The following is a 27,358-nucleotide window of genomic DNA, read 5'->3' on the forward strand; positions in this document are numbered from 1 at the left end:
TGTTCAGCATAAAAAGAAACCTGAGAACTAGGTCAACCTCCAATTCAAGTAGAAGACGGTAAGTTCAAAATACTTAAGAGAATTAGACGCTATGGATGCTAGGGACCAGCATCCTTAGGATGCTGCCAGCGACACGCATGGCTCGTGGAAGAACATATTTCTTCACCTGCTAATGAAGACAAACTGCCTGAGGCAACTCACAGTGAAGCCCAACAGTGCCAGGTTGACGGTGGAGTAACTGATGGTTTGCTCACGGATGACGAACAAGGACTCAGCCTCTCTCCACTTTGTCCCCACCCGGTGCTTAGTGCCCACTTCATCAGCTTTGTTGTGAACCAGGAAAGATGCAGCCTGCAGCAGACATCAAAGAACTTGGCTCCCCCACACTGAACATCTTTGCAAATGGTTCTTACCTGACTTGATCCCTTTAATGGGGTATGTGGCATGAGCCAGGAAGTTGGGGTCACTGAACATGTCCTCCTCATAGACCACAAAGCGGAGGAACGCAAGGTTTGGATCATAAATTTCAAATGTCACCTTCTCCTGCGTTGGAGCCCAGACAGGGCTGAGGCCATTGTCATCTGGAAAAGACCAAAACTTGTTACTAATGCACGTGCCCTGCCTCCTCGGGGTAAGACGGCCTCTGAAGTCTCAGCTTCAATCCCTCCACAGTCTAGTAAATTTAATTTGCATCCGCACCTTGGTCTAAAAAGCCCTGAAGAGTTTATCTTTTGTTATTTCTTTCCCAGCAAGCAATCCTGCTGCAGGCCAGCCTTCTGTGAGCAGAGGAACATGCTGTCACCTCACCCATCTCATCTCATGGGATAGGAAAAGGGAAGGGGGGGCAGGTGCAGAGCGGAACTGGGGGGGGGGCTCCAAGAAAAGAGATGAGCAGAGCACCTGTGAGCTGCAGAACTCAGTCTAAGGAAGAAAGTAAGCTAGGGGGTCTCTGAAGCATGTTGGGCGTTCTCATGTATGACCAGCCTTATAAGGCAAGACATACAGCAAACCTGCCATCCTATAAAAAGGCCAGTTTAACTGGTCTGTGCCTGAGTTATTCCCTGGACACATCCAGCAGATAAGCAGGCGGCTCTGCTTCCTCAACTAGAGGTTGAAGTCAGGCTGGGGAATGAGGGGGACGTGCAACAGCAAAAGTACATCATAAAATCCCTGAGGAACGGTAACCCACTTTGGAGTCTGTTCCCTTAATCTTCCAACAAAGGACCAGTGGGGCTGGAGAGATGCTTCAGTCCAATGCCTGCTGTAAGCAGGACAACCCAAGTTCAGAGCCCAGCATCTATGTCCAAGCCAAGAACATGTCTGTAAGCCAGTGTTGGGGGAGACACAGGCAGACCCTAGGGCCCACTGGACAACCAGTGTAGCTGAATTGATGAGCTTCAGGTTCACAGAGAGATCCTGTCTCAAAACCTAAGATGGAGAATGATTGAGGACGGCATCTGATATTGACCTCTGACCTCTGCAAGCACTTGGGCACACCCACACAAACAGAAAGAGCCAATTACTTACTCACAACCGTTGTCTTGAACTTGTTGCTGTCATACTCAGCCCCGCAGATTTCCACCTCTACAAAAGGACAGGCAATACTCCGCCCTAGTTTGGGGAGGTGGCGTGCCCCAAGAACCTAGGACATGGAAGGCAAGGATCAGAATTCTAGACCCACAGAGTAGTGCTTTATGAATTTTTCAGGATTCGAGAGTCAGACTGCACAAGTTCAAAGCGATCCTTACTCGGTAGAGAAGTCACCACAGCACTCAGAGGCATAGATGCTGACTGACCCACCATCACTGTCTGGTGATAGGGAGTGACAGTAGCTTCCCAGACCTTAAACAGAGCTGATGTCATGTGACTCAGCAGGAGAGTTTCACCTGAGCACTGATACATAGGTACCATGACATTGCATTTCCCAGATGAGGACAGTGGGGTGGTGCATCTATAATGGACTCTTCTTTAAGGGTCCTTACAAAGTCTTCACTTTTTACATTTCTAAAATGAGGTCTCATTTATCCTAAGCTGGCTTCAAATCTGCTATGTAGACAGGGCTGGCTTCACCCTCATGACAATCCTCTCACCTCTGTCTCCCTGGTGCTTCCAGAGCTTCATGAATACTGGACAAGCACTCAAAAAAAAAAAAAAAAAAAAAAAACCAGAAAACCAAAGCTACATCCCTGCCCATCTCACCTAAGCTTCCTGGATCTTCCAAACTCTCTCTCATATCTTCCCCAAATGCTAAGGACTGGATTAACTTAAGAGAATTCTGATGTCTCTAAGGCAAAGGGGAGATGAAATGACCTCACAGGAACCCCAAATGCACACCTCATACCCAGACAGGACAAGTGACAGGAAGGGCTAAAAAGGGTCATCCCAGAATGCTCCTGGGTCAACCATATGAGCCTGAAGTGCTGTCAAGATGGTAGTGGCTTGACAGAGTCAAGACTATCACCAGTGTCCAAGGAGACCCGTCCACCTGGCCACTTTACCTTGACAGTGAGTGTCATCAGGATCTTCCTCTGGGACTCTGGTGGCATCGGGTCGTACTTCTCAGACCTCATGCTCTCAGGCTGTAGGACATACCCTGTCCGCCCATTGAGTGAAAACAGTGCGTGGTTCATCTGCATGTACTTGTCTGAAAGGAAAGCACAGGGAGCTATGGGGCAGCCAGGGAACACCAGCTTCCAGGTGCTCATGGGCACAGGTTACATGACCTTCCTATGGTGATTTGGAGCAACTGTTCAAAAAATAAGGCACCTGACTCCAAGGAAATATGGAATGCATTTAAAAAGATCTCCACATCAGGAAACAATCTTGTAAACCTTAATAAATTAGAATCTACTAAAGAGAGGGGTTGATCAGGGGTAGAACACTTGCTTGGCACATACAAATCCCAAGTTCCACCCCCAGCACTTAGAAAACACTTCAAGGTGAATCACTGGAGTTCAAGGGTAATGTGGCTCAGCAAGCAGATAAATGTGCTGGCCATGCAAAGCTGATGGCCTGAGTGTGGTCCCCCAAACCCACATAAAGATGAAAGAAGAGATTGTATAAAGTTATCCTCTGGATGTCACATGTGTGCCATGGCATACACGCCCACACATACACACACAATAATAAATGTGTTTTAAGGGTCAATCATCTCAGTTCAAATACCAGGCAGATAATCAGGGGCATAAACAAAAGCCCATTGTGAGATGCAGTGGGCAAGAGGACCCAACACCTTGCAGGAAAACCAAGGCAAACATCCCTTGAGTTGATGAGAGGGAAGGGTGGATGTGACTCAAAGAGCAACGCCTTGACCAGAAACTGTAACTACAATTTAACGTCAGTTTTCACCCAATGGGCAGAGACTGAAAGAGCTTCATCAAACTACAGGAGTGATGCGTCCATGCTTCCACCCAGTCTAGAGGAGGGACTGGACAAAGCCCACAGGATAGAGGTCCTCAGTGAACATCCTCATGGCCGTTTATCAAAATGTAAGCATCCTGGGATCTGCCTCATGAGTAAGAGATGTCTACACCTATACCTGGGAACAAGGCTGGGAGGGTCCAGGAGGCAGTGGAGTCTCTGGTAGACAGGGACGGGACCTGGCCTACAGATGTCTTGGTTGGGGACGGTTGTTAAATAAATGTCAGCTCCCTTCCATATCCAAGTAGCTATAAAAGAATCCACAGGATGCAAAGAGCAAAGTCCAAACATTTGTGTGCATGGGTTTTCCCTACTATGTAAGTTTCTAGAGAGAACGTGCATGAGCCTGAAGCCCTCGGAAAGAAATCACCACACACACAGAGGAGAGCTAAGACAGTCACAGGACTCCTGGATCCAGCCAAGCCTGAGGCTGCAAGCCACTCCCACACTTGCCAGCCAAAGAAGCTGTTGTGTTCCCTTCCTAGGCCAGAATGACAGCACTTGTGTCACTCATGAGCATGGAGCCTGCTTCTACACAGCTCAGGGGCTTTGCACTAACCAGTGTTCAAGTTCAGCCTTGACAGTCCAGCCCAGTCACTTGCTCAGAAACACCACATCCCACCAGCTGCCGGGCTGATTTCACAGGCTATGACAGGGCCACTGCCTGGTCTGGACAGGCTGGCTACCATCGTCCTTTACCTGCAGTCTGGAAATTGAGCGCCACCATCTGGGAGCCACACAGCCACAGGCGGAAGGGATCATAGTTTGAAGAGTCAACTCTCTGGCCCTTAGGGTAGACACGAGTGAGGCCCTTCTGATTGTACCGCAATAGATCAATGGGCTTCTGCCGCACAATGCTGTCCGCCTTTGTCTCCACGAAGGAGCGGATTTCTCGGAAGTCAGGGTTTTCTGCAGAGAGGATGTGGTGGTTTGAATAAGCATGGCCCCCATGAACTCATAGATCTGGATGCTTGGTCACCAGAAAGAGGCACCATTCAGGGGGGTGGCCTTGTTGGAGTAGGTGTGGTCATGATGACAATGGACTAACCCCTGAATCTGTAAACAGCTCCAGTTAAATGTTTTCCTTTATATGAGTTGCCATGGTCATGGTGTCTCTTCACAGCAATAAAACATTGACTAAGACAGGGGAGAAGGTCACCCCTGCTTCTGGGTATGAAGACAGAGGCCCAGGTAACAAAAGGAAACCAGGACTCTCTTGAAAAGGCACTGAAGGGACAGGAAGATGGCCTACACAGCAAAGTGCCAACTATGTAAGCAGGTCTTGAGTTTGAGCCCACAAGTTATGGAAAAAGCCAGGCATGGCATGCGCACTTGCAATCCAAGCATGCGGGGCTTGCAGAAGGAGGATCCGCAGAGGTCGCTAGCCTAGCCTGCTTGCTGATTCCAAGCCCAGTGACAGAGCCTATCTCAAAAAAAAGAAAAGAAAAGAATGGAGGGAGGGAGGGAGGGAGGGAGGGAGGGAGGGACGGAAGGAAGGAAGGAAGGAAGGAAGGAAGGAAGGAAGGAAGGAAGGAAGGAAGGAAGGAAGGAAGGAGAGAAGGAAGGACGGACAGAAGGAAGGAAAAGTGTCGGGGCCCCAAATATAATATTTCAGAAATAAGGAGGGAGGGAGGGAGGAGGGAGGGAGGGAGGGAGGGAGGGAGGGAGGGAGGAAGGAAGGAAGGAAGGAAGGAAGGAAGGAAGGAAGGAAGGAAGGAAGGAAGGAAGGAAAGAAGTGTCGGGGCCCCGAATGTAATATTTTAGAAATAAGCCTCAGCTCAACCACAGAATTCTAGAAGCTCAGAACTCCTACTGTCTTTTAGATGTCAGCTGGTTATATCCAGATGGTCTGGTCACAGTGGGGACCCACCCTGAGGGCTAGGAAGACATGCCTAAAGGCTAGTGAATACGTGCAGTTTCAGAAGTGTCTCTAGGATTAAAGGACATATTTGATAGCAGCTCTATACATGATAATATATGTCTTCTGCCAGTACCCCCATTTTTGGAAAGTTATTTAAGATGATGCTGGAATAAACTGTGGTCTCCAGTATTGACTGAGCGTCCTCCTGAGGTGACCAGATGCCTCTGTCTCATCCTTAACGTCATTGGGTAGCTAGGCTTTCCCTCATCCACACTCCCTCACTCAGGGTCGGACCCGGGGCTGTTGGGCCGGTTCCGATCACAGCCCCAAAGACATCAGTCCGGAATAGGTGGCCCCTGCAGCATAGAACTGACACAGGCTGGACCTCAGCAAAAAGAAGGACAGCTGAGGAATGAGCCAATTCTGACCTCTGACCCCCTCACACACTACACTGGCACACACGAAAACACCAGCCACGATGAGTAGCTTAAACTGTCAACTGGAATCACCTGGGCATGAAGACTCAGCAAGGGGCTGTCTAGATCAGGCCAGCCTGTCGGCGCACCTGTGGGGGCTGGTCTGGACTGCCGTATCTGATGTGGGTAGACTCAGCCTGGAGCTAGGCAGCATCATTCCCTGGCTTGGGGCTCTGGACTGTGTGAACAGTGAGAAAGTTAGCTGCATACTAGGCATGGATTAGCTTAGTCTCTCTCTATGCTTGCTTAGCATGACCAAGTACTTTATCACAGCACTGGGAATGAGACCAGGGCACACACTGTGGAGGTCTGAATAAGAATGTCCCCCACGTATTTGAACACTTAGTACCCAGGCAATGGCACTATTTGGGGAGGTTTAGGAAGTGTGGCCTTGCTGGAGGAAGTATGTCACTGAGGGGCAGGTTTGAGGTTTCAAAGCCTCCTGCCATTCCTGGTTCTCTGTCTCTCTGACTCTCTCTCTGTCTCTGTCTCTCTGTCTCTCTCTCTCTTTCCCTCCCTCTCTCTCTATCTCTCTTTCTTATCCTCTAGAACCTAGAACCCTAAGCCCAAATAAAGTTTGTTCTATGATAAGGTGCCTTGGTCGTGGTGTTTTATCACAGCAACATAGAAGTAAGAACAACAAGAAAACACGCACACAAAGACACGCAAGGGCTGTGACAATCACACCTTGCACTTCAGCAGTGTCCAGCACTACAAAGAGGGCCTTAGGCAATCAAAAGAAACCCGACTTTCCTGCAGCCTTTCCTTCTAGGCAGATTATAATTCTGTTTTGTTTAGAACTTCCAATGTTGCGGTTATGGGGAAACCAAAAGGGCTTCTGCCTGGATCCTTTAGGAAGCAAAGTGAACGCTGCCTGTGCTGTCCCAACAGCACGGGCCTCACAGCCAACATCAGCTCGCCCCAGCTGGGACTCAGGAGACTTACCCAAATGGTCCTTGGTTTTGCTGGTTGGCTTGCAGTAGACAACCAAGTCAGAGAGCTCGATGGCGATGGACTGGTTCCTCTCCCAGTACTTCATGCTGTTCTCCTGTGAGAATGGCACCAACATAGCACTGAGGGGGCCTCTGCGCATGCGTGCTCCCGGCTCATCTGACCAGCTCTCCACACACACCCTGAGCACGCAGGGTTGAGTAGTTTCCTGTCCTCAAGACAACCCCACCCTCCTCCATCCTCTGAAGATTCTCCACCATGCTGTTCCCATCCAGGGCTTGCAGTCTAGAACAGTCCTGCCAAAGCTCTTAAAAGTGCGTAGGCGTTGGCTGGAGAGATGGCCCAGTGGTTAATACAGCTCACTCTGCAACCATAATGACTTGAGTTCAGATTCCAGCACCCATGTAATAAGCCAGGTGTAGCCATTCACAACTGTACCCCAACACTGTTGTGGGGAAGAGGCAGGAGGATTGCTAGGCCTTTCTGTTGCCAGCCTGACCCCCAAAAGTTCCAGACTGAGGAAGAAACCCTGCCTCAAAGGAATAAGTGAAAGCGAAATAGAGGATGACATCCAACATCCTTCCCTGGCTTCCACACTCATACACTGGCATTCATACTGTATGCATACACATACACACACATACACATGCACTCACATACATATACGCATTATGCATTCACACCTGTACACACATGCACACACATTATGCATTCACACCTGTAAGCACACACGCATACATACACACATGCACACACGCTCACACACATGCACACACATCTATGCACATACACACACATGTTCACACATATATGCACACACATGCACACAAGCACATGTACACACATGCGCACACATGATAATAAATCACACAGTAGACGGGGAGCCACAAGCAGGGGAGCATGGCTTTAACCCCAAGCATGTGGTTGGGTGAGGCAGGAGAAATTGAACTTCAAGATCAATCTGAAGAAGGTGGAGACCCAGAGAGCAGAAGAGGGAACTTTCGTCATCACACTGTGCTCTCTGCCTCCTGTTGTATCCCCTCCCTTAGAGCCCCACACAGCCCACTATGCCCACTTCTATATGCAGCCTCCTCCTCGCCTCCAGCTAACCCAGCACAGCTCAGTGCAGAGGGCTGTCTCCTCAGGCCCAGGCCCCAGCACATGGACCAGGGTGAGGGAGGAGTCCTCTCCACACACCCACTGTGCAATGCCATCAGGTAAGGAGTAACTTCTCCTCTTCCTGCACAGAGCTACCCTCTCACACAGCTCCAGACTCTAGCAGCCTATTGTTGGCCAAGGCAGCGCCTGAAAGGACATTTTTTATAAGACCATCAGCATCTGGGAGGTCACTGGCTCCCAGCATCCTATGCTGAGTGCTTTAGCGATATTGTATAGAGTGGTCCATACATCCCAAGAGACAGAACTACCTCCAATTCTGAGCTACATAGCCAATGTCAAGACCAGATTTGTAAGCTTCTGGCCTGACCCAAAGTCCCTGCTTTAACCCTGCCTGCCCCATGTTGGAATCCTGTCATCACTGGCCACCTGATTAGCGATGACACCACTAAAATGCCTTCTGTAGCCAGCACCAGAGTTTAGAATTCAGGGTCTCTCTGAAACACAACAATGGTCCCTGAACCTGTGCCTGGCCTCAGCAGAGCAGCAAAGGCTGGTCCTGGCAGGCACCCTGGTCCCCAGTGTGCTTGGGCCCACCTTGGTGTCAATCTTCCAAGTGATCTCCCGGATGCTCTGAAACCACTCAAACAGCTCCTCCACACGGTCGGTCGCAAACTCCACGGGAGGGTCCCCGGGCTTCTTAGGCTCCAGGATGAAGACGAACGCTTTCTGGTTTTTCCCCTGGGGGGCCTTCACTGTAGACAGAGGTTAATGAAAGTCCCGATGGGCCAAAGAGATGGCCACAGAGGCCACACCTCACATTGTCATCTTCTCTAGTGACCCCACCAGAACTGCCACGACTAAAGTTCGTACACTGCCTGGAAGGCAGGCAGTGTCTGAGCAGTCTGTACAGGTTACTGCTAAAGGTGAGCATTGGGCTGAGTTGTATCCTCCAAAAACATATGTCAGGCCTGTGTTCCTGTAAGTGTAAATTTATTCAGTAATGGGATTTTCGTCGATGTACCAACTATCGCAAAGTAAGATGTGCTACACCTAGGACAAACCTTAAATCCAAGGAACAACATCCCTCAAAGAGAGGGGGGGCAGTGGAGATCCAGACAGAGGAGGCAGACATATGAGGATGGAGGGAGCGATGTGGCCACTAACTGGTGCACACCAGCATGGCTGGCAGTTGACAAGCAAAGACAGCCATTTTAGAGAGGGGCATTAAGGTTACCCTGATCTGCCCAGTATTGGTGGCTGAACTTTCTGGTCTCTGAGGTGACATTCCTGGCAGATGACTACACTGTGTGGTTTTTAGCCTTTAGCAAACCTCATGGAGACATGAGGACATCAGACCTGTTAACACTCATCTTGCAGAGGGCTGGAGAAACTGAGGCTCGAGAGACAGCAACATTTGGGAAGTCACACTGGCAGAGCTGAGAGGCAGATCCAGCCTGATGACAAGTCCCTACTGCTGAGTGACAGCCTCATGTCTTCTAACAGGACAATACGGGGAAGGGGGGGGTAACACAGGGCGTCTGCTGTGAAGGTGAGAATAGAGTCCACTGGGCCTGCCATATCTGGGGACTTGCCAGGGACTTAGCCATTTTCTCATCTGCAGCAAAAGCCCTCTGCCTCCCCTACTGGAGTCACGGGACAGGAAAAGGGAGGAGAAAATACAGGCAGAAAGAATGTGCTGGCTGTACAGAGAGGAGGACCCCAGGGTTGCTATCATGGGAATCCAAGGGGACCATGCTCGGGGGACCCAGTTCAAGAATCAGCGGGCTGTGGGGAATCCAAGCTCAGCCAAGAAGGGAGGTTGGGCTTTGCACCTGTGCCATGGCCCTCGCCTACTTGCAGCTGCAGACAGGAAGCAGCATCTATGGAAGCTGCAATGCACCCACTTAAATGTGGGCAGGCCCTGGACTTGGGAAGCTGCTGCATGCAAGTAAGTCACGGCTCATCTCCACACAGAACACACTGTCACATCCCTGGTGGCACACTTGCTGGGGGCAAACCAGGTTTCTTGCGGGTCCCGAGAAAAGAGACAGGCACTCAGCCTTAGGAGCTTAGAGGCCAGGGCTCCCAAGCCCAGGGTCCACCATGGCCTGACCAGCAAACAGCTCAGCTCTCTGAAAAGCAGATGTTGATATGATGACAACAGGTAAATCACCGGTTGTTCTTAGGGGTCAGATAGTCCTGTGTTAGCAGATGGTAGCAGCCGGCCTCACCATCAAGGACCCACGGGTTCTCATGAATTTGGATTTAGCCTGCATGTCACCTAAGTCTGGAGGCACAGGACTAATGCCAGCCACCTCCCTGCATGGGCTAGCGCTGAAGTTAGGCTTGGCGGGGTGGGGTGGGTGGATCTAGACTGGAATCAGGCTAAGAAAACATGTGTACATACCAACATTATAGGTATTAAGGTCCAATATGCCTCTGCAGAGAGACCCAAGGGGATTGTCTTCAATAATCTGTGAAGAAACCAGACCCAATTCTCAGTAGTCATAAACAGAATAATAAAACAACAACCCGTTTCTAGAACATGCCATTTAGTGCTACCACTACCTGTGGGGTTGCTTAAAATGCATATTCATTACAATGTCCACCGGGAGGGCACTAATACCAAAGCACAGAGACGATGAGGACCCAGCAGTGCGCAGGTGTCCAGTCTCTGCGTCACATTTTCCAACACCTGGTGAATTCTAGAACAAATTTCAAACCCCACAGCAGAGCCCTTATTGGATGTACATCTGAAACGAGACCATTTGGCCTGGTACTCCTCCATCTCAAGAGCCTTCTGTGGCTCCCATGTCCTCTGGAAAACAACAGCTGTGGTCTACCATCTGGTTTCTGAGGCTTTCCAAGCCCTGGCCAACCTTCTCAAGCCAGCTCCCTGTTGCACACTTGAAACATCCTGGGGTCTAGCTAAGATGGGAAAGCTGCTGCCACAGCTGTACTGCCCCAACCTTCTCCACCAGGCTTGTGATGACACAGAGACACGGTGAGAGGCCCTGTCCGTGTCCCAGCCCACACACCCTGGATACAAGTGCCTTCCCATCACCACATTCCGGCTTAGGCTGTGCCTCCCTGGGCCCAGCTCCTGCTGATGATCCCAGCTTTGCTCTTAAGGCTCAAATGTTACTTCCTCCTGGAAGCCCTTCCTGATTGCCTTGCCACCCTTAGGAAATAAACACTATGGGCTCTAAAGGAATGTGTGTCCACACTGCACACAGGGGCAGGCGATGAGGTCGGGGGCCACTTCCTTCCACTGAGAGCATTGTGATAACAGGTGGCTAGGTAGCGAAGCCTGGCGTACAAAGTCACCAGAAGGCCCCGCCTCACCTTCCAGCAAGGCACTGCTCCGTCCTCATGCCAAGCACGTTCTGCGTGTCTGACTCCCTACACTGAACGTGTTTCATTTGCACATTGCTTTGAGCAGAGGACAAATTCCCCGTCTGGCCACTTCCACTCCAGTGGGAATTCTCCTGTGCTTTTCAGCCCAAGACTGCCTGATTAAAACACAAGCAGCTCGTCACGGAGACTTTCACCCACAACAACTTGGGGCCAGTCCCAATTTCTGCATCACTCTGCCTGTTCGCCTGCCAAGCTCTGCCCAACAGGCACATGCCAAGAGTCTCCCCCCCCCCACCCCGAGACGGCTCAAGGGACTCCTCCAAAAGCCTCAGCAGCAGATGAGGGAGACGCACCTGCTTCTCCATCTCCTCAGCATCACCTGCGGAGATATCCTCAACGTAGTTGGACGGGAAGTACTGCTGGATCCGGGTCCCATAGTCCCCTTTCCACCTGCGGAGAGGCATAGACACCAAGGGCTGAGCCGGCTCACCTCTGAGTGGCCAAGTAGCCAGAGAGGGCTGTCATGGTCTGTGATGACAGCATTTCAAAGGGAGCACATGCCTTTTAAAAACACGTTTGGTCGGATGACTGAAAACTTGTTCCTCCTAGCTAGCTTTAACAGGGGCTGAGACCCTCTCAGAGAGCGCCCCACCCATTTTGTGGGAAGGCTGTGAGAAAGTTCTGGGCCTGCAAAGAAACCCTCGCTGTTTGGGGCAAGAGAGAAAGCTTAACATTCCTACCAGGTAGCTGTAACTCCCGCTCCAGAAGATCTGCTGCCTGCCCTCTTCTGGCCTCCATGGGCACTGCACTCTCAGGCATATGTCCACAGAGACACATATACTTGCTCGTAAGTAATAATAAATACTTTTTGAAAAGAAATCCCTGCTCCTTCAGTGACTATCCCAGTGTTCTGTACTGTAGGATCCTCATCTGTAAAATGGGGTAATGCTGGAGGCACCTCAGATTTTATTGGGACCGTCCAGGTCGCCATATGCCAAAAGCTTTGAACAGCATCAGCACACAGCAGTGGTATGACAGTGCTCATTCTTAGGCTCAGCTCACAGCTCAGTATTAGACATACACTTGTCTAGAATACTCCAAGGCTGGGGGTGGCGCTCAGCAGTGAGTGCTGGCCCTGGGTCCCAGGCCCAGCACCACAAGACAAATAGTGTTCTTATTATCACTCGGCTAAAATGGCACACCCGCACCCTCCTCACAGTGCTAGCAGCATGATGTGATCCATTTGTGGATGCTCTGTGACTACCACACCAGGCGCCTCCACACTCTCCATTCCTGATGGCAGGGCCTCGTCTTTCAATCAGGCCACCCACTGGGCCGCCTTCTGCTGCCAGAAGACTCGCTTCAAACATACCTCTAGCCACACCACACAACAGTTCTCCAGATCCAACAAGCTCCAGCCTCCATATCCTGGCTTCACAGCCCAGCGGGGTCTGAGGCCAGGGGCTCTCTATGACCCAAAACTGACATTTACTCCAAAGGGCCCAGCTACCGGGCCTGACAAGCAGGCTACTAAGCTGATAACCAAGCCTACCAGGAGCCTAGTAAGTTCTTCTGTGCTTCTCTGGCACCTGGGCCTGCCGCTGTCTGAGCAGACACACCTCACAGCTAACGTAGACCCATGCGTCTGCCTCCCCACTACCTGAGAGCTTCCTCACTGTAACCAGATCCGCACACTACAGTAGCAGGAAGCACCTAATGTGTGACTTCGGCCTGAACAAGCAGAGTAGGGCTGTGTGGCACGTAGTGGCTGCCAAGTGCTAGCCCTTTCTGCACCCTCTGCACCATCTTCCTTTCTGCAAGCCATCTGAGGCTTGGGCTGCCTGGATCCTAGGACCAAGAACTTTATAACTGTTATCCACTTACTATCCACACTGCTTTCACGCTCAAAAATGTCTCTACCTAAACAAAAAACATTTGTTCCTCCAGTTGGGTTTGGGAGGCTCTGATACAGCAGTCAGCTAGGTGGCCCTCTTGCCATCAAAGAGAGAAGTGAGGGGTCGTTTGCCCACAGTCCCTTGCCAGGTGACGTTACTGTGTCTCTTAATCTATCCCAGGCAAAAGCCCTAGAATTTTAGGAAAGTTCACATCAGAGGTGTGGGAAGGCATGAGACATGACAGAGCCTCCCATGTGCTGAAAAGGGTGTGGTTTGGGAGTTCCCGCCTAGGTTACACGTGCTCCCTCCCCTGGGCACCAACTGTGCTGGGGGACGCCCTAGATCCAGGGACAAAAGAACAGTGAAGGAGCACCTACAGCTGAGAGACTGTTTCCGGCTATTCCACCCAGAGGGGAGAGTCTTTAGCTCTGAGAAGCTCCTGCCCAGAAGAGGAGGTCAGTGGGCACCACTGTGGGCAAGCCGGCTCTGTGGGGGCGGAGTCAGCAGCAGAGACGCTGAGGGGGGCAGTTCCTCGCCTGCTGTTATAGCCTCTGATGCTAGGGAGCCAGGTAGGAACTGGTTTGGAATTAAGAGGGTCTGGTTGTAGGATATTTGTTTACACTGCATGGAGATGTGTCTATGTTGTGCTCTACCTGCCTAAGGCACCTGATGGGCTTAATAAAGAAATGAACAGCCCATAGCTAGGCAGGAGAGACCAGGCAGGACTTCCGAGCAGAGAGAGGAACTCAGGAGGATGAATCTAGGCGCTCAGGAGACGCCAGTGAGACACTAAGGAAGTCAGACATACGATGGGAAGGAGAGGTAACGAGCCATGTGGCGGAACATTAGATGAATAGAAACTGGTTAATTTAAGTTGTAAGAGTTAGTTGTGAACCAGCCCAAGCTAAAGGCCACGCTTTCATAATTGACAGTATGTCTCATTATTTGGGGGCTGGTAGTCCAAAGAAAGTCTGATAATGGTCTCCTGATTTTAAAATGAATTTGAGAGGCAGAAGAGATGGCTTCAGTGGTTAAAAGCACTCGCTGTTCTTGCAGAGGACCCAGGTTCAGTTCCCAGCACCCACATAGTGGCTCAGAACCATCTGTTACTCCTTTTGCAGGGGTGTGGATGCCCTGTGTTGGACTATTTGAATACCTGCACATGCATGGTACACATACAGACAAGTAGGCACACACATATACACTTTTTAGTTTTCTTTTTTTTAATCACATATAGGCCATGCTATCACTGGAGCCTGAACATTAACTACACCAGCCTGGGAAGCCTCAATGGCTATGTCTGAAAAATGGGACCTATCACAGTCTTCACCCCACAGGACTGTCAGGAAGATTGGATTAGACAATGCAACAATTAGCAGAGTGTTTGGCATACAAAAAGAACTCTGCAAACAGTAGCTGCAGTTGCAACAATACAGTGAGTATATGGTGATATGGGTTGTAGTAGTATATGATGCACTGCAACAGTGTTCTTTGTCTATTTTTTCAAAGGACCAATGCACAGAAACACCATCCTGGCTACTTAGCACAAAAGGTCAAAGCAATCTGAAATGTGAGACAAGAGAGCTCAGAGCTCTGCCCAGCACCTTATGGTCACCACCAGAGGAGACCAGCCACGTTCACCCCCAAGATCCCCTTGCCCACTAGACTTACCATCCCCCTGGCTCCTTGGACACGTTGTGGATAAGGGCGCCACGGCAGAAGGTTAATTCATCGCTGCGCTTGGCTTTGTAGTCATAGAGTGCTTTCACAGTCCTCTGAGGCTTCGGGGAAAACAGGAAGAAAAAGGACACTTGGATTACAGGAGTAGACTCAGGAAGCAGAACCTGTACCATTAAATCTGCATTAGGAAGCCAGAGATGTTGGAGGCCAAGGTTACAGAGCCATCTCCTGGCAAGAATTAGTATTGTATAGGAATCAAAGTTACACACAGTCTACTAGGAAATGGGATAGACCAGCCTAACAAGGAGAAAGGGTTCATGAGCAAGGAACAACATTGCTAATTTCTCAACACAACCTCTTAGATTAAGCCACACGCACCACCTCAGAAGTCCCCAAAGAGTTGCTGTACTCAGTGACTCTCCTAGAAGTTCAGACACTATTTCCTAGACATGCTAGAGACCTGGTCACTATTTCCACTTAGGGCAATGTTCCTAGTCAGCCATCTACACAGTATTCAGTTTCCAAGAGTAGCTGAGCGGTGCCTACACAAAGCTTCAGTTCTTGGGCAGCTGAGGCAGGAGGATCACAAGTTCAAGACCTGCATGAACTACACAATGAGACTCTGTCCCAATCTACCCCACCTCTTCCCAAATAAAACAGCAACAACAAAATCTGGGGTGGGTCCGTAGCAGCAGCAGCAAGAGACAGAATTTATGTGGAGCGAAATTTTCAAGGGCTTTTCTTGATGCCTGCTACTTGGCAATAGTAAACATGAAAAACTGAACACCCACACAGCAAGGAAATACTAATGAGGAACTCTCCACAATGACCAAGTCTGTTTAGAGCCTTGGCTTCCCGCTCTGACCCCCAAAAAGGAGACAGGACTCGGGAAAAATTGCTTCTAGGAGACTAGACACTGATCAGACATGGAAGCTGTAACGGTTGCTCTGCCCATTCCTGTCTGTGTAAGCTGGAGCCTGCTAAACCTCCAATTCCCCATCTGAAATGGTAACCAAAGTTATGCATATTTCACAGATTACTGAGAAAATTCAATGAAACAATTCATGGTGGTGGTGGTGGTGGTAAAATGGATCTACCCTGCATTTCTTAGGCACCTGCCATCGTGGAGTGCTGTCCCGATGTCCTTACAGTGGCTCCGTTAATTATCACAACCACCCCAATGGGGAGGTGCTGCTATCATGCCCATTTTACAGATGAGAAAGCTGGGGCACAGAGAGATGAAAAACCTGTCCACAGCCAACCAACTCAGAACTGGTTCAATGACTTCCAGGTGCTGTCATCCTCCGCCAGATTCCATAAAGGGCAATGCAGCTTCTAGAAGCTCTGCCATGAAGAACTCCAACTGGACACTGGCCAGACTACTCCTGCTTTCCTGCCCCTCGGAGTTCTGGGTGTGAGAGCCAGAGTCAGGCACATGGCAGGGAGGCACAGCCATGGCAGACAGAGATGCTACTGGATGGCGTTAGAGAGAGGCTGTTTTTCTGGGACAGCAAGAAAGGACCCAGGAACTACAGATAAGTGAGCTAGCTAGCCACTATGTGACCACGCAGGAACCAGGCAGATCGGCACAGCCAAGAGAGCAGGTCAAGAGATCCAGCTGCCTGCAGTCACCTCAGCAGTAACTGAATAACCTCAATTTCCTCACTTGTAAAATGGGTACCAAAATGATACTGGCTTTGCAGAGTTGGCATGAGGATCCAACCAAGGTTAAGCACTTCAACATGCCTTACATGTTATTACATGCTATCTTGAATGTTATCCTTCCAGCCTCAACAACTGATCTAGAACCTGAAACAGTAAGAGGGTGGGGTGCCACTGGAAACGTATCTCGGTGATAAGTCACCTGCCTAGCTAGCATCCAGGAGGCCTTAGAGTCCCCATCTCCAGCACAGGGCTGGGAAGTGGGGGCTGTGACATCATCCTTACAGCCCCCGCTTTCCCGTATCATCTGCCTGAAGTTCCTTCGAGAAGACAGACCCCAATTTATGAAATAATGTTTAAAAGGAAAGAGATGCAAGCCCTTCAGCATAAACCGAGTCCATCAGCCTGTAAGGTGGAGGTCGGCTCAACATTCCTCTCCGGGTGCTGGAGAAATGTCCGACACCTGCCCAGCAGGCAAGCAGTGTCTCGTCGCAGCACAGCCTTCCCTCTGAACTAGCTAACCTCTGCACATCGCTTCTGAAGCCTCATTTCTCACTCTAGATTTGGTTCCACCAAGGATTAGAATTTTCTTCTTGAAAAAGGAAAGGAACTCACCAGTGAAAGCTGCACCCTAATCGTGTACCGGACAGAAAATTCGGCATAGTTCTTCCCCCAGTAAATTCAAGACAGAACCAAAGCAAGGAGGAACTGGGGGCAAAAAGCAAAATTCACCTTTACCTACATGAAGCTAAGAGAAGGAGGCAAGGTAGGAATCCAAGATAGCATTTGCCTTGCAAGGAGGTCAGCGAACCAGACAAAATTCATGAACACCTCAGGCTCAGTCAGCAAGCAGGAAGGAAAATTTGGAAGACTTTGAATTAGAAGCTTTTTGGCCCAAAGGTGGCTCACAGAAACTCAGGATTCTCGCAAAGCACAGTTGCATTTGGATGAAATTCTATTAACCTCCATGAAATCACACGGCATGCTGCCCATCATCGTGTCTCAAAAGAAATTTTAGTTATGGGCAGATGTTCCAGAATACTCCCTGTTATAACTGCTATGGAGACCAGCAGTGGGGCAGGGACTACCAGGCTAGTGGGTAGGACTGGTGCTCTACCATGGAAGGGTTGATTTCACTCGGGTCCACATACATCCTGCTGACGTCATAGAGAGAGTTGATGTCTCTTTCCTGAAAGAAAAGAAAAGTAAATGGAAAGGGCATGGGGAATGTGGCTCAGTGGAAGAAGCCCTTGCCTAGCATGTGTCAGGCCCTGGGTTCAGTTCCCAGGACCACCCAAACAGGAAGCATGGCATCCTATGCCCATGTCCACAGCCAGGCTGCAGGCTCCCTCAGGGCATCCTGTTCTTTGGAAAGAAGAGTCGGAACCTCATGGAATTTTCTGTGGCTCAAGAGGTAGAGAAAGCAAGAAGGTTCAAAGAAGTTCCCCCAAATTTGGAAACAGCCTTGAAGTTATAGACACCCTTCCATGTCCCACAGGGTGACAGGATCTTCTCTTGACACCGTGTGCAAGGACAGCACATCCGCAGCTCGAAAGAGTTACACCAGGGGAATTGGCAAACATACCAGTGAGGCCTTTTCCTGGAGAGGCATGCAAATGTTTGCCGGCTGTAGCTGCCTAAGCCCCTCCCCTGGCCTGGCCCCTCCCCCAGCCTTCCTGTCTCTCCGCCCAGAGCCACAGCTGCCACCCTTTCCTCATCACACTTTTGTCCTGTTAGAGTACCTCCCCTGGCCACTCCCCGCCCACCACTGTAGCATCTCCTCTTCTTGCCAAGGTCTGTATGCTAACCAAAACACCTCACCCTGGCACAGTGTGTTCTCTCCTCTAGAGCCCAAATTTTCTCAAAGCAGACTTTATACATACTCCCTGGCACAGGGCTGGGACACAGGGTCTTACATCCTATGTCCTAGATTTATTTATGTTGCTGTGATAAAAAAAAACATCCCGACCAAAGACAACTTGGAGGAGAAAGGGTTTGCTTGACTTGCAGTTCTAGGCTGACAGCCCATCATCATGAGGAAGTCAAGGCAGGGGCTCAAAACATCTGATCCACAGTCAAGAGAAAATAAACACATATATCCTTGATTGCTTGAACTCAGCCAGCTTTCTCCTCCCTCCTGCTGTTCTGGACTCACTGTGTAGGGAATGGTGCCACCCACAATGGACTGGGCCCTCCTATATCAATTAACAATTAGGACAGTCCCCCATAGACATGTCCACAGGCCAGCCTGACCTAGAAAGTTTCTCACTAAGACTTTCCTCCTACTGATTCTAGATTGTATCAAGTTTGACAGGTGACACTAACCAGTCCTCCTCAGAGTCAATCTCTTCTCAAGAAATCAAGGGATCCTTCGACAAGAAGTGAGATAATATGGCAACCATGTCAGGTCTCTCCTGCACTCAGAATGCTACAAGACCAGAGCCTTACAATGGACCACCAGACCCTACATGAACCCACCTCTCAGCCCCCATTCTCATTCGGTGTTACTCCAGGTGAGCTGACTTCATTTCTCCATCCCACCCCAAGGCTTTTATCCCTGCTGTCCTTTCTCCTCCAGATGTCTGCATGGCTTACTCCTTCTCAGTAAGATCTTCTCAGAACCTTTGAAAACTGCAGCCACTGCCCCCATCTCTTCATACACTGTGCCTTCCCAGCCTTTCCTCTTTAGCAGGTATCACCATCTGATGCTGGCTGTGACTGTGGGTGGCCTAAGGACAGAGTCTTTCTATGCTGTGGCCAACTTAGCATCCTTAGAACATCCTATACCAGACACACACAGAGTGTGTGTGTGTGTGTGTGTGTGTGTGTGTGTGTGTGTCTGTCTGTCTGTCTGTCTGTCTGTCTGTCTGTGTTGTATACATGCAATTTAGTCCATGCAACGACTAACTCAATCCCAAGGGAGTGGACCTACCATATTATATCGCTCCAGGAGCTCAGGGGTCACAGGATAGCGCAGCCGCATCTTGCGATAGAGCGCGTGCTTCTCATAGTAGCTGACAAGCTCCACCAGGCTCTCAAAGTAGGCAGAGGTCCCCAGCACAAAGTGCCGGCCATCCCGGTTGATGCGACAGTGTTTCACCTTGCCCCTGGCCCTTAAGGGGGAGGACCACAGAGGATTAACAACCAAGGATGCCAGCAGCTACACAATCCCTGTGTAAGCAGCACCAATCAGCCACAGCCTTGTTATTCATCCTGGTGGGACTGAAATAAGCAGAATTCAATCCTCCTATAGGTGGGGGCTTTTCAGTTCAGATCTGGAAGAATCCATACATGATGAGCAACACCCAGCTCTTCTTTCAACTTGATTGAGGTGCCATACTATGACACACAAACTAAACATGGCTCCCCATGTATTTTTTAAATAAAGCTTTATGGAAACATGTTCACTGTTCATTTGTATCTATTCTGTGGTCATCTTCTCTTATATAGCTGCAAGAGGGTCCATGCAGCCTGTGAAACCTGAAGTATTTGCTCCATGAGCCTTTTCACAAACTGATTTCTGATCCTTGCTCTAAAACCAATCAGTCCCCAAGTCCTTGAGTCTTCTCTTCAGTAGCCCAGAGTTACAATGACTCTTTTTTCAAAAAGTAGGTATGTTTTCCTTTTCATCTGTTTGAAACAAGAGGCAGAAAAGATCCAAAACAAGACAGACAACAGATTCTTCAGTCTTACTAATTTAGAAGAGCAAGAAAATTTGAGTTTGATCCTAACTTACAACCAGGAGTGTCTGCACTAGAGAGATCCTGCTCTTCCAGAGAACCTGGGTTCAATTTCCAGCACCTACATGGCAGCTCACAACTGTCTATAAACACCAGTTCCAGAGGATCTGACTCCCTCTTCTGGCCTCCATAGGCACCAGGAACACGTTATATACAGATACACACGCAGGTAAAATACACACAGAAATAAATAAACAAATAAATAGAAATAAATTTAAAGAGCAAGAATCTTCCCTGTGTAGAAATGATAGAACTCTAAGGAAATGGGCACATTAATTACCCCAAGGTTGTCACTACCCATGCATACGTGTGTCGAAACACCACACTACAAATACGGATAAATATCATACGCTGATTTCATTTCTGTAGCATTGACCTTGAACAGCAAAAGAAATGTTAAGCAAAAGAGCAAAGTCAACCATGTGGCACTCCCTGACTTGGAATTATCCTACAGTAGCTGAGTTTGGTGACCTTGACTTGGAATTATCCTAAAGTAGCTGAGTTTGCTGACATATGACTTTACATCCAGCAAAGGAAGGCAGATCTCTGAGAGTTCAAAAGAAAATACAAACATGATTACATCAAACCAAGACACATCTGTACGGCCCAGGACACAACCGATTTCACAATGAGGTCACAAACAGAGCAGAACTGTAGAGAGTATGTGCAAACTGAGCATGTGACGGCAATCTGTTCGGGTTCAAATATTTAAGGAACTCGAGCAACTCAATAACAAAAGCAAACAAAAAACGCATGATAGAAATGGGCAAAGTTTCTAAGTAGAGATTGATCAAAAAACATGTAAACAGCCAATAGGAAAGTGATAAAATGGAAATCAAAGCCACCATGAGCCATTACCAATCATGGGTCAGAATATCGAAAAGACGTGGCAGCACACCCCCACACATGCTTTAACAAGTCATTAACCCTCACTGTGCCTCATTTCCTGCTGCAGGAAATAAGAATGATGGGCGAGGCCGGGCAGTGGTGGCGCACGCCTTTAATCCCAGCACTCGGGAGGGAGAGGCAGGTGGATCTCTGTATGAGTTTGAGGCCGGACTGGACCAATAGCCTCCAAAACAATACAGAGAAACCCTGTCTCGTAAAAACTGAAAAAAAAAAAAAAAGAATAATGGCCAAGCAGGCAAAACACCTGGCATACAAGCCTGACGACCTGAGTTCAATCCCCAGAACCCAAGGAAAACAGAACTGAGAACCAACTCCACAAAACTGTTCTCTGACCCCCACATGACACCATGGAACATGTATGCCCACATGCAATAATAATAAACATTCTTAAGCAAAGGAAAACAAAGGTGACAGTCACACCCCCTAAATCCCAGGGTTACTAGAAGCTAATACAGAAGTTGGAACAGAGTGACCATGGGGGAGGGGGGAGGAGAGAGAGACTGTGCCTAATACTCAGGACATGCGTTGTCCTCACCACTCACAATGGGGCCAAGAGCATGGAGAGGCAGCTCTGTCTCCGTTCGAAACTCCCTTCCTTGGGCCCCATACCAGTCCTGCCTATACCTCCTCTGGGGAGCACTTACCTCCACATACACAACAGCACCTGCCCTCCTGAAGCAGATGGCACCTACCTGAAGGTGATGGCATAGGAGTCGGTCCCCTCCCGCTTCCGGATGAGGAAGGCCCCGTCTCGGGGAATCCGCATCAACATGTCCTCTGCTTCCCCCCTGCTCAGCCTGTCATAGTACCACCTGCGTCCAGAACAGGAAAACAAGCTGGTGAGAACCCTCCCAGCCCGAGAGCCAGCAGGAGACAAAGTACTAACATGCAGGGACACCTGGGGTTGACCGAGGAAACAGTCATAGAAATTACACTGGGACTTCCCCGACCAGACGTGCCTCCAAAGACAGCAATTCCTATTGAAATTTTATTTTATTTTATTGCAACACTGGGGATTAATCTAAGGTCAAATGCATGCCAGGCAAGTACTCTCCCACTGAGCTACAGACTCAGCTTCATGCTTTGTTTTTCATTTTTGAGGCAGGATCTTACTAAGCTTTTTTCAGACATGCTACATAACCCCAGCTGGCCTTGAACTAGCGATCTGCCTGCAGCTCAGCCAGTCAACATGTCTGGAAGAAAGGTAGACCCCGGAAGTATGAGGATATCTACAAGAAACTCAGGAGGATAAGTGCCCTCATCTCTGCCCACCTGCCCAGCCCCAAAGGCTGGCAGAGCTACAACAGGGAACACAGGGAAGGTTCAAAAGACTTTGGTTACTAAAGTTACAAGATGACAAACTGGTATGAAAATGAGAAATGTTAATAATATATATAATATGTTAATATACATGTCAATAATAATATAATATGTCACTATAAATTATCCAGCTTCCTCCAAAACAAATGTTAGCAGCCACCTCTTAAAGATTATCCTGGTATTTCTGGAATGTGTTGACCTTTGTGCCAGGCATGGCCTGCAATGCTCCTTAGTGGATAAAGACATGAAAAGAACACACCCTTGTGATGCCTATTTGTTTTCCTTTGATCACAAGAAGGAGCCTTGACAAGCACAGACACAGAAGACCTAAACCAGCCTTGAAATCAGAGCCCCAGGCCTCAGGGTGCTGAAAGAGAAGGAAGGGGAAAGAAGCCATACAGAGGAGGAGAGAGAGAGAGAGAGAGAGAGAGAGAGAGAGAGAGAGAGAGAGAGAGAGAGCTGGAAAAACAAAAAGCTGGGTGGTGGATCTCTGAGTTCGAGGCCAGCCTGGTCTACAGAGTGAGTTCTAAGACAGCCAAGGCTACACAAAAAAATACTGTCTTGAAAAACAACAAAAAGTGGGGCCTGGGGAGTTGGCTCATTGTCAAGAGCACCAGTGGCTCTTTCAAAGGATCCAGGTATGTTCGCAGCACACATACAGTGGCTCATAACTGCCTGTAACTCCAGTTCTAGGGAATCTGACACCCTCTCCTGGTCTCTGTGTGCACCACATATGTACAGTGCACAAAAATACATGCAGGAAAACCACTCAGGATTTCTTTAGCTTAAAAAAAAGAGTGTACGCTATTCTTGCAGAGGACCTGAATCCCTTTCCCAGGATCCATGTCAGACAGCTCCCAACTGCAGTATAACTCTAGCTCCAGGGACTCCAACTCCCTCTGCTGGCCTCCATGAGCACACACAAACACACATACCCACACATAGACTTACACATACACATACACAGAAATAAACCTATACACATACACAGAAATAAACCTACACACATACACAGAAATAAACCTACACACATACACAGAAATAAACCTACACACATACACAGAAATAAACCTTTACACACACATACACATAAATAAACCTACACACAGATACACATAAATAAATATTTTAAAGAGCAAGCAAGAGAGAGGAGAGAGAGAGAAGGTGACAAAAGTCTAGCTGGTAGGAAGAGGTCACAAGGTGGTCCCCAGGAATTCTAATGCCCCACGGGGCCAAAGTAAATGGGGCTTCTGGGAATGAGAACCCCATACAGACACCTGGTGGGTGTGACCCATGTGGGTATCTACCTCCCACCCAATCCTAGAACCTACGGCTTGGACTCGTGTGGGTTGGGGTTGGGCACTGGGTCGGTGAGTCGCAGCTCGAACTCTGCGCAGCGTAGGTGTGTCTCACGGTAGTGCTGGATGAGGGCATAGATGCTGTTGAACGTGAGGTTGTCTGTTAGGTAGTACTTCATGACTCCACCCTCCATGGTGGAGCGGATTCGACAGTGTTGCACCCGACCGGACCGCCTGTTGGGAATAGGACAGGGATGTCTTCAGAGCCAGGCAGGACCTGACCACACCACCTCCCACGCAGCAGCTCAGAGGAGGGGGCCTTACCAGAAGGAGAGTGTGTAGTCATTGGGGAAGGTCTCGCTCTCCCGCACCAGGAAGGTGCCATCCTTGGCCCCCGTCTCAGCACAGTACTCTTGCAGCAGCTTCTCTGCACTGGTCCTCCTCTCCACTTTCTTATGGAACCATTTCTCCCCGAAGTGCAGCTCCGTGGGGGGAGTGTCCTGAACCACAAGGAGCCAAAGGGGCTTGGGACAGCTCCCACTGCCCTCTCCTGACAACTATCCATTGATGTCAGTTTCCAGGAGTCCTAAGACAGGGGTTCAGGAGTCCCCAAACCAGAAGCCTGAGCTCACCCAAAGATGGGCAGCAGCTGGAGGGAACATCTAGGGCACCTCCCCCAGGGAACACTGATCCCAGTCAAGCCCTACAGGGAGCAGGAAAGAGCCTTGAATCTTATTGGTTAAGCCCTGGGTCAGCTAGCCAATCAGGAAAAGCCAGTTAAGTTTTGCTGCTCAAAGCAATAGATCCTTAAGGGTGAGAATGCTCTGGCGAGCCCAGATATGTGAAGTCTTACACTAAGTCTCCAGAAGGCAAGGGCGGGCACGTCTCCACCTACCTGGACCAGCTCCTCCTCCACAGCCTGTTCGATGTCATCACTGAAGGACAGCTTGGCGTCAGCGATGGCACAGTAGTGGCGAGTCCATTTCTAGAGAGCCAGGCTGGCATTAGTCTCCCCCAAGGTCTCAGGCCCATTGACTTTGGGGACCTGTGGGACATCACCCCAGCATTCACTGGGGATTGCCCTACCCCAGTTTTCACGTTTGTAATGAGTTTACAAGATCTGCTCTTTAAAACATCTGCTTCTGGATTCCTGGTATTTTGGGGGGGACTTTTAAAATCAGCGTCTAGGAGTAGATGAGAATAAGTATAGAATATCTGCTGCATTGCCAATTTCAGGAAAAATGAGATTATGCGCCCTCGTGAATAGCTTTTCCTAATTCACCTAACTCTTCCTCAGTCCTGGAGATCGAACCCAGGGCCACATGCATGGCAGGCAGGGGCTCTGCTACTGAGTTACATGCAAGCCTTTCTGGACCATTTCAGATAACTGACCTAAAAACACGTTTTATTTCACTATTGTTTTAATTTAATATAGAATAATGGGCCTGTGGGACATGGTGGCACATATCTTTAATCCCAGCACACAGAGGCAGGTGAATCTCTGTGAGTTAGACACCAGCCTGATCTACATAGCAAGTTCCAGGCTAACTTTTGCAGACAGTGAGATCCTGTCTGCAAAAGCAATTTTCAGTGGCTTTCATTGTGACATTTTCATACATATATGTCATTGTACTTGACTGGATTCATTCCTCTGTTCCGTCTTTTATGACGCCTCCACCCTGTGCTTCTCTCCTTCTCCATGAAGAGTTCTCTTCGACTTTTACATCACTCACATATATGAAGCATTTACACAAATCTAAATGTGCTTATATTTACAAGCATTTATATGTAATAAATAAATATATTTTGAAGAGGTTTTTTGTTGATTGGTGGGTTGGTTGGTTTATTTGTGTGTGTATATGTCTGTCACATATTTGTGTGTGTGTGTGTGTGTGTGTGTGTGTGTGTATGTCTGTCACATTAATGCAATGCCCATGGAGGCCAGAAGAGGGCATCAGATCCCCTGGAGCTGGAACACAGATGGCTGCAAGTCACCCAACGTGGATGCTAAGCACCAAACTCAAATACTCTGGAAGAGCAGCAAATGCTGTTAACCACTCAAGGCATCTCTCCAGCCCCCAGATACATAAGTATTTTTTAAAATCTGGAGTTTAAAAACATATGAGATAAATCATCAATGTACTTATCTCTTGAAATCCCAATCTCCATATGTAAATGACATCTCCAGATGTCTGTGACATTTCATTGTGATTTACTTAAATATTATCTATTTCATATTTATTTATAGGATACTAGAACAGACGTGGGATAAACCCAAGTGAATATGGTTCCAGGAGGTATGGGAGAAGCATTAAAGCTTGAAAATTATACTCTACCACAATTAATAATAAGAATAAGCCAGGCGGTGGTGGTGCACACCTTTCATCCCAGCACTCGAGAAGCAGAGGCAAGAGGATCTCAGTGAGTTCAAAGTCAACCTGGTCTACAAAGGGAGTTCCAGGATAGCCAGAACTGTTACACAGAGAAACCCTGTCTCAAAAACCAAAAAGAAGGAGAAGAAGAGGGAGAGGGAGAGGGAGAGGGGGAGGGGGAAGGGAAGGAGGAGAAGGAGAGAGAAGAAGAAGAAGAAGAAGAAGAAGAAGAAGAAGAAGAAGAAGAAGAAGAAGAAGAAGAAGAAGAAGATGATGATGATGATGATGATGATATGTGGGACAATCTCAGATTGGAAGGCAACAGAAAGTTAAGACTGATAATATATGTGCTGGGAAAAGAACACAAGTAAATGCTATAGTTTAAACCAAAGCCTGCTCCTACAAGGACTATGTATTAAAGGGTTGCTTGTAACTGATAGGGCTTTCGGGCACTCACTTCATGAAGGGGTTAATCAATTCATTGACAAGTTCATAACTAAATAGACAGTTGGAACCTGGGCCTGGCTGAAGGAGATGTCACTGAGGTTGTGCCTCTAAAGGGCTGATCTCTTGCCTCTTGTTGTCTCTGTGCCCATCCACCACAAGGAGAGCCACTTGGCTCCCCCACATGTTCCCCATTGGGATGCTCTGCCTCATGATGAGCCAACATGGAAGTGACAGAAGCAAGTGGCCGGACTGAGCCCTCCAAGATCAAGAGCCAAGAGAGCCCTGTCCCCGAAGCAGCTTTCTCAGAGGGGCACTTAGCAAGGGTGAAGTAGAAATATGATCCACAGCAAGGGGACACTATCACAGCACTGTGGATGTTGTGGTTGCTGTGGGCACAGCAGGCGGTCTTGTTTGGGAAAGGTAAGATCAAGGCAGAACAAGGGGTAAGGGTTACTCGGCCATGGTGCATCATGGAAAAGTCCTGAATCTAGGGTACATGGCAGTCTTCTGTGTTCGTCTGTGTATAAGTACACATTTAATTGAATATGAAGTTATTTGAAAACATTATAATGCAATAAGAAGACAAGTCACATGGCTCCAAATGGAGCAAAGGCAGGGAGAGTGCCAGATTTCATGGTGGGAGCCTAGGAAGGCTGAGAGCCAGCACCCATGGCTCTGTGTGGGGAAAGGGGACCCAGGCCCACCTGGTCGATGGAGTCCCACATGTATAGCTCTCCCTGGGTCTTGTGCTCATCTTTCTTGTCCTCCACGTTGACATCGACGTCACCTCGGGGGCCCAGCTTCTTATGCTGAAGGGAAGAAAGTTCACATAGCCTCTCTGCCAAAGACCC

General features: G+C 48.9%; 1 protein-coding gene across 1 annotated transcript in view; it reads right to left on the reverse strand.

The window, feature by feature from the left end:
* Plcg2 (phospholipase C gamma 2) overlaps positions 1 to 27,358 on the reverse strand; it is a 129,488-nt gene that overhangs the window by 16,411 nt on the left and 85,719 nt on the right. The window contains exons 15-30 of the mRNA XM_005073071.4: positions 27,212 to 27,316; positions 24,584 to 24,673; positions 24,013 to 24,188; positions 23,722 to 23,922; positions 21,763 to 21,882; positions 19,354 to 19,534; positions 17,539 to 17,610; positions 14,751 to 14,860; positions 11,538 to 11,634; positions 10,235 to 10,301; positions 8,422 to 8,579; positions 6,703 to 6,805; positions 4,120 to 4,329; positions 2,499 to 2,644; positions 1,528 to 1,642; positions 414 to 581 (exon numbers count right to left, since the gene is read on the reverse strand). Coding sequence (XP_005073128.1) covers positions 414 to 581; positions 1,528 to 1,642; positions 2,499 to 2,644; positions 4,120 to 4,329; positions 6,703 to 6,805; positions 8,422 to 8,579; positions 10,235 to 10,301; positions 11,538 to 11,634; positions 14,751 to 14,860; positions 17,539 to 17,610; positions 19,354 to 19,534; positions 21,763 to 21,882; positions 23,722 to 23,922; positions 24,013 to 24,188; positions 24,584 to 24,673; positions 27,212 to 27,316 — 2,119 coding nt within the window. The remainder of the gene's footprint in view (positions 1 to 413; positions 582 to 1,527; positions 1,643 to 2,498; positions 2,645 to 4,119; positions 4,330 to 6,702; positions 6,806 to 8,421; positions 8,580 to 10,234; positions 10,302 to 11,537; positions 11,635 to 14,750; positions 14,861 to 17,538; positions 17,611 to 19,353; positions 19,535 to 21,762; positions 21,883 to 23,721; positions 23,923 to 24,012; positions 24,189 to 24,583; positions 24,674 to 27,211; positions 27,317 to 27,358) is intronic.

Source organism: Mesocricetus auratus, unplaced genomic scaffold (assembly GCF_017639785.1).
Source record: "Mesocricetus auratus isolate SY011 unplaced genomic scaffold, BCM_Maur_2.0 Super-Scaffold_6723, whole genome shotgun sequence".
In the NCBI taxonomy this organism is placed as follows: Eukaryota; Metazoa; Chordata; class Mammalia; order Rodentia; family Cricetidae; genus Mesocricetus; species Mesocricetus auratus.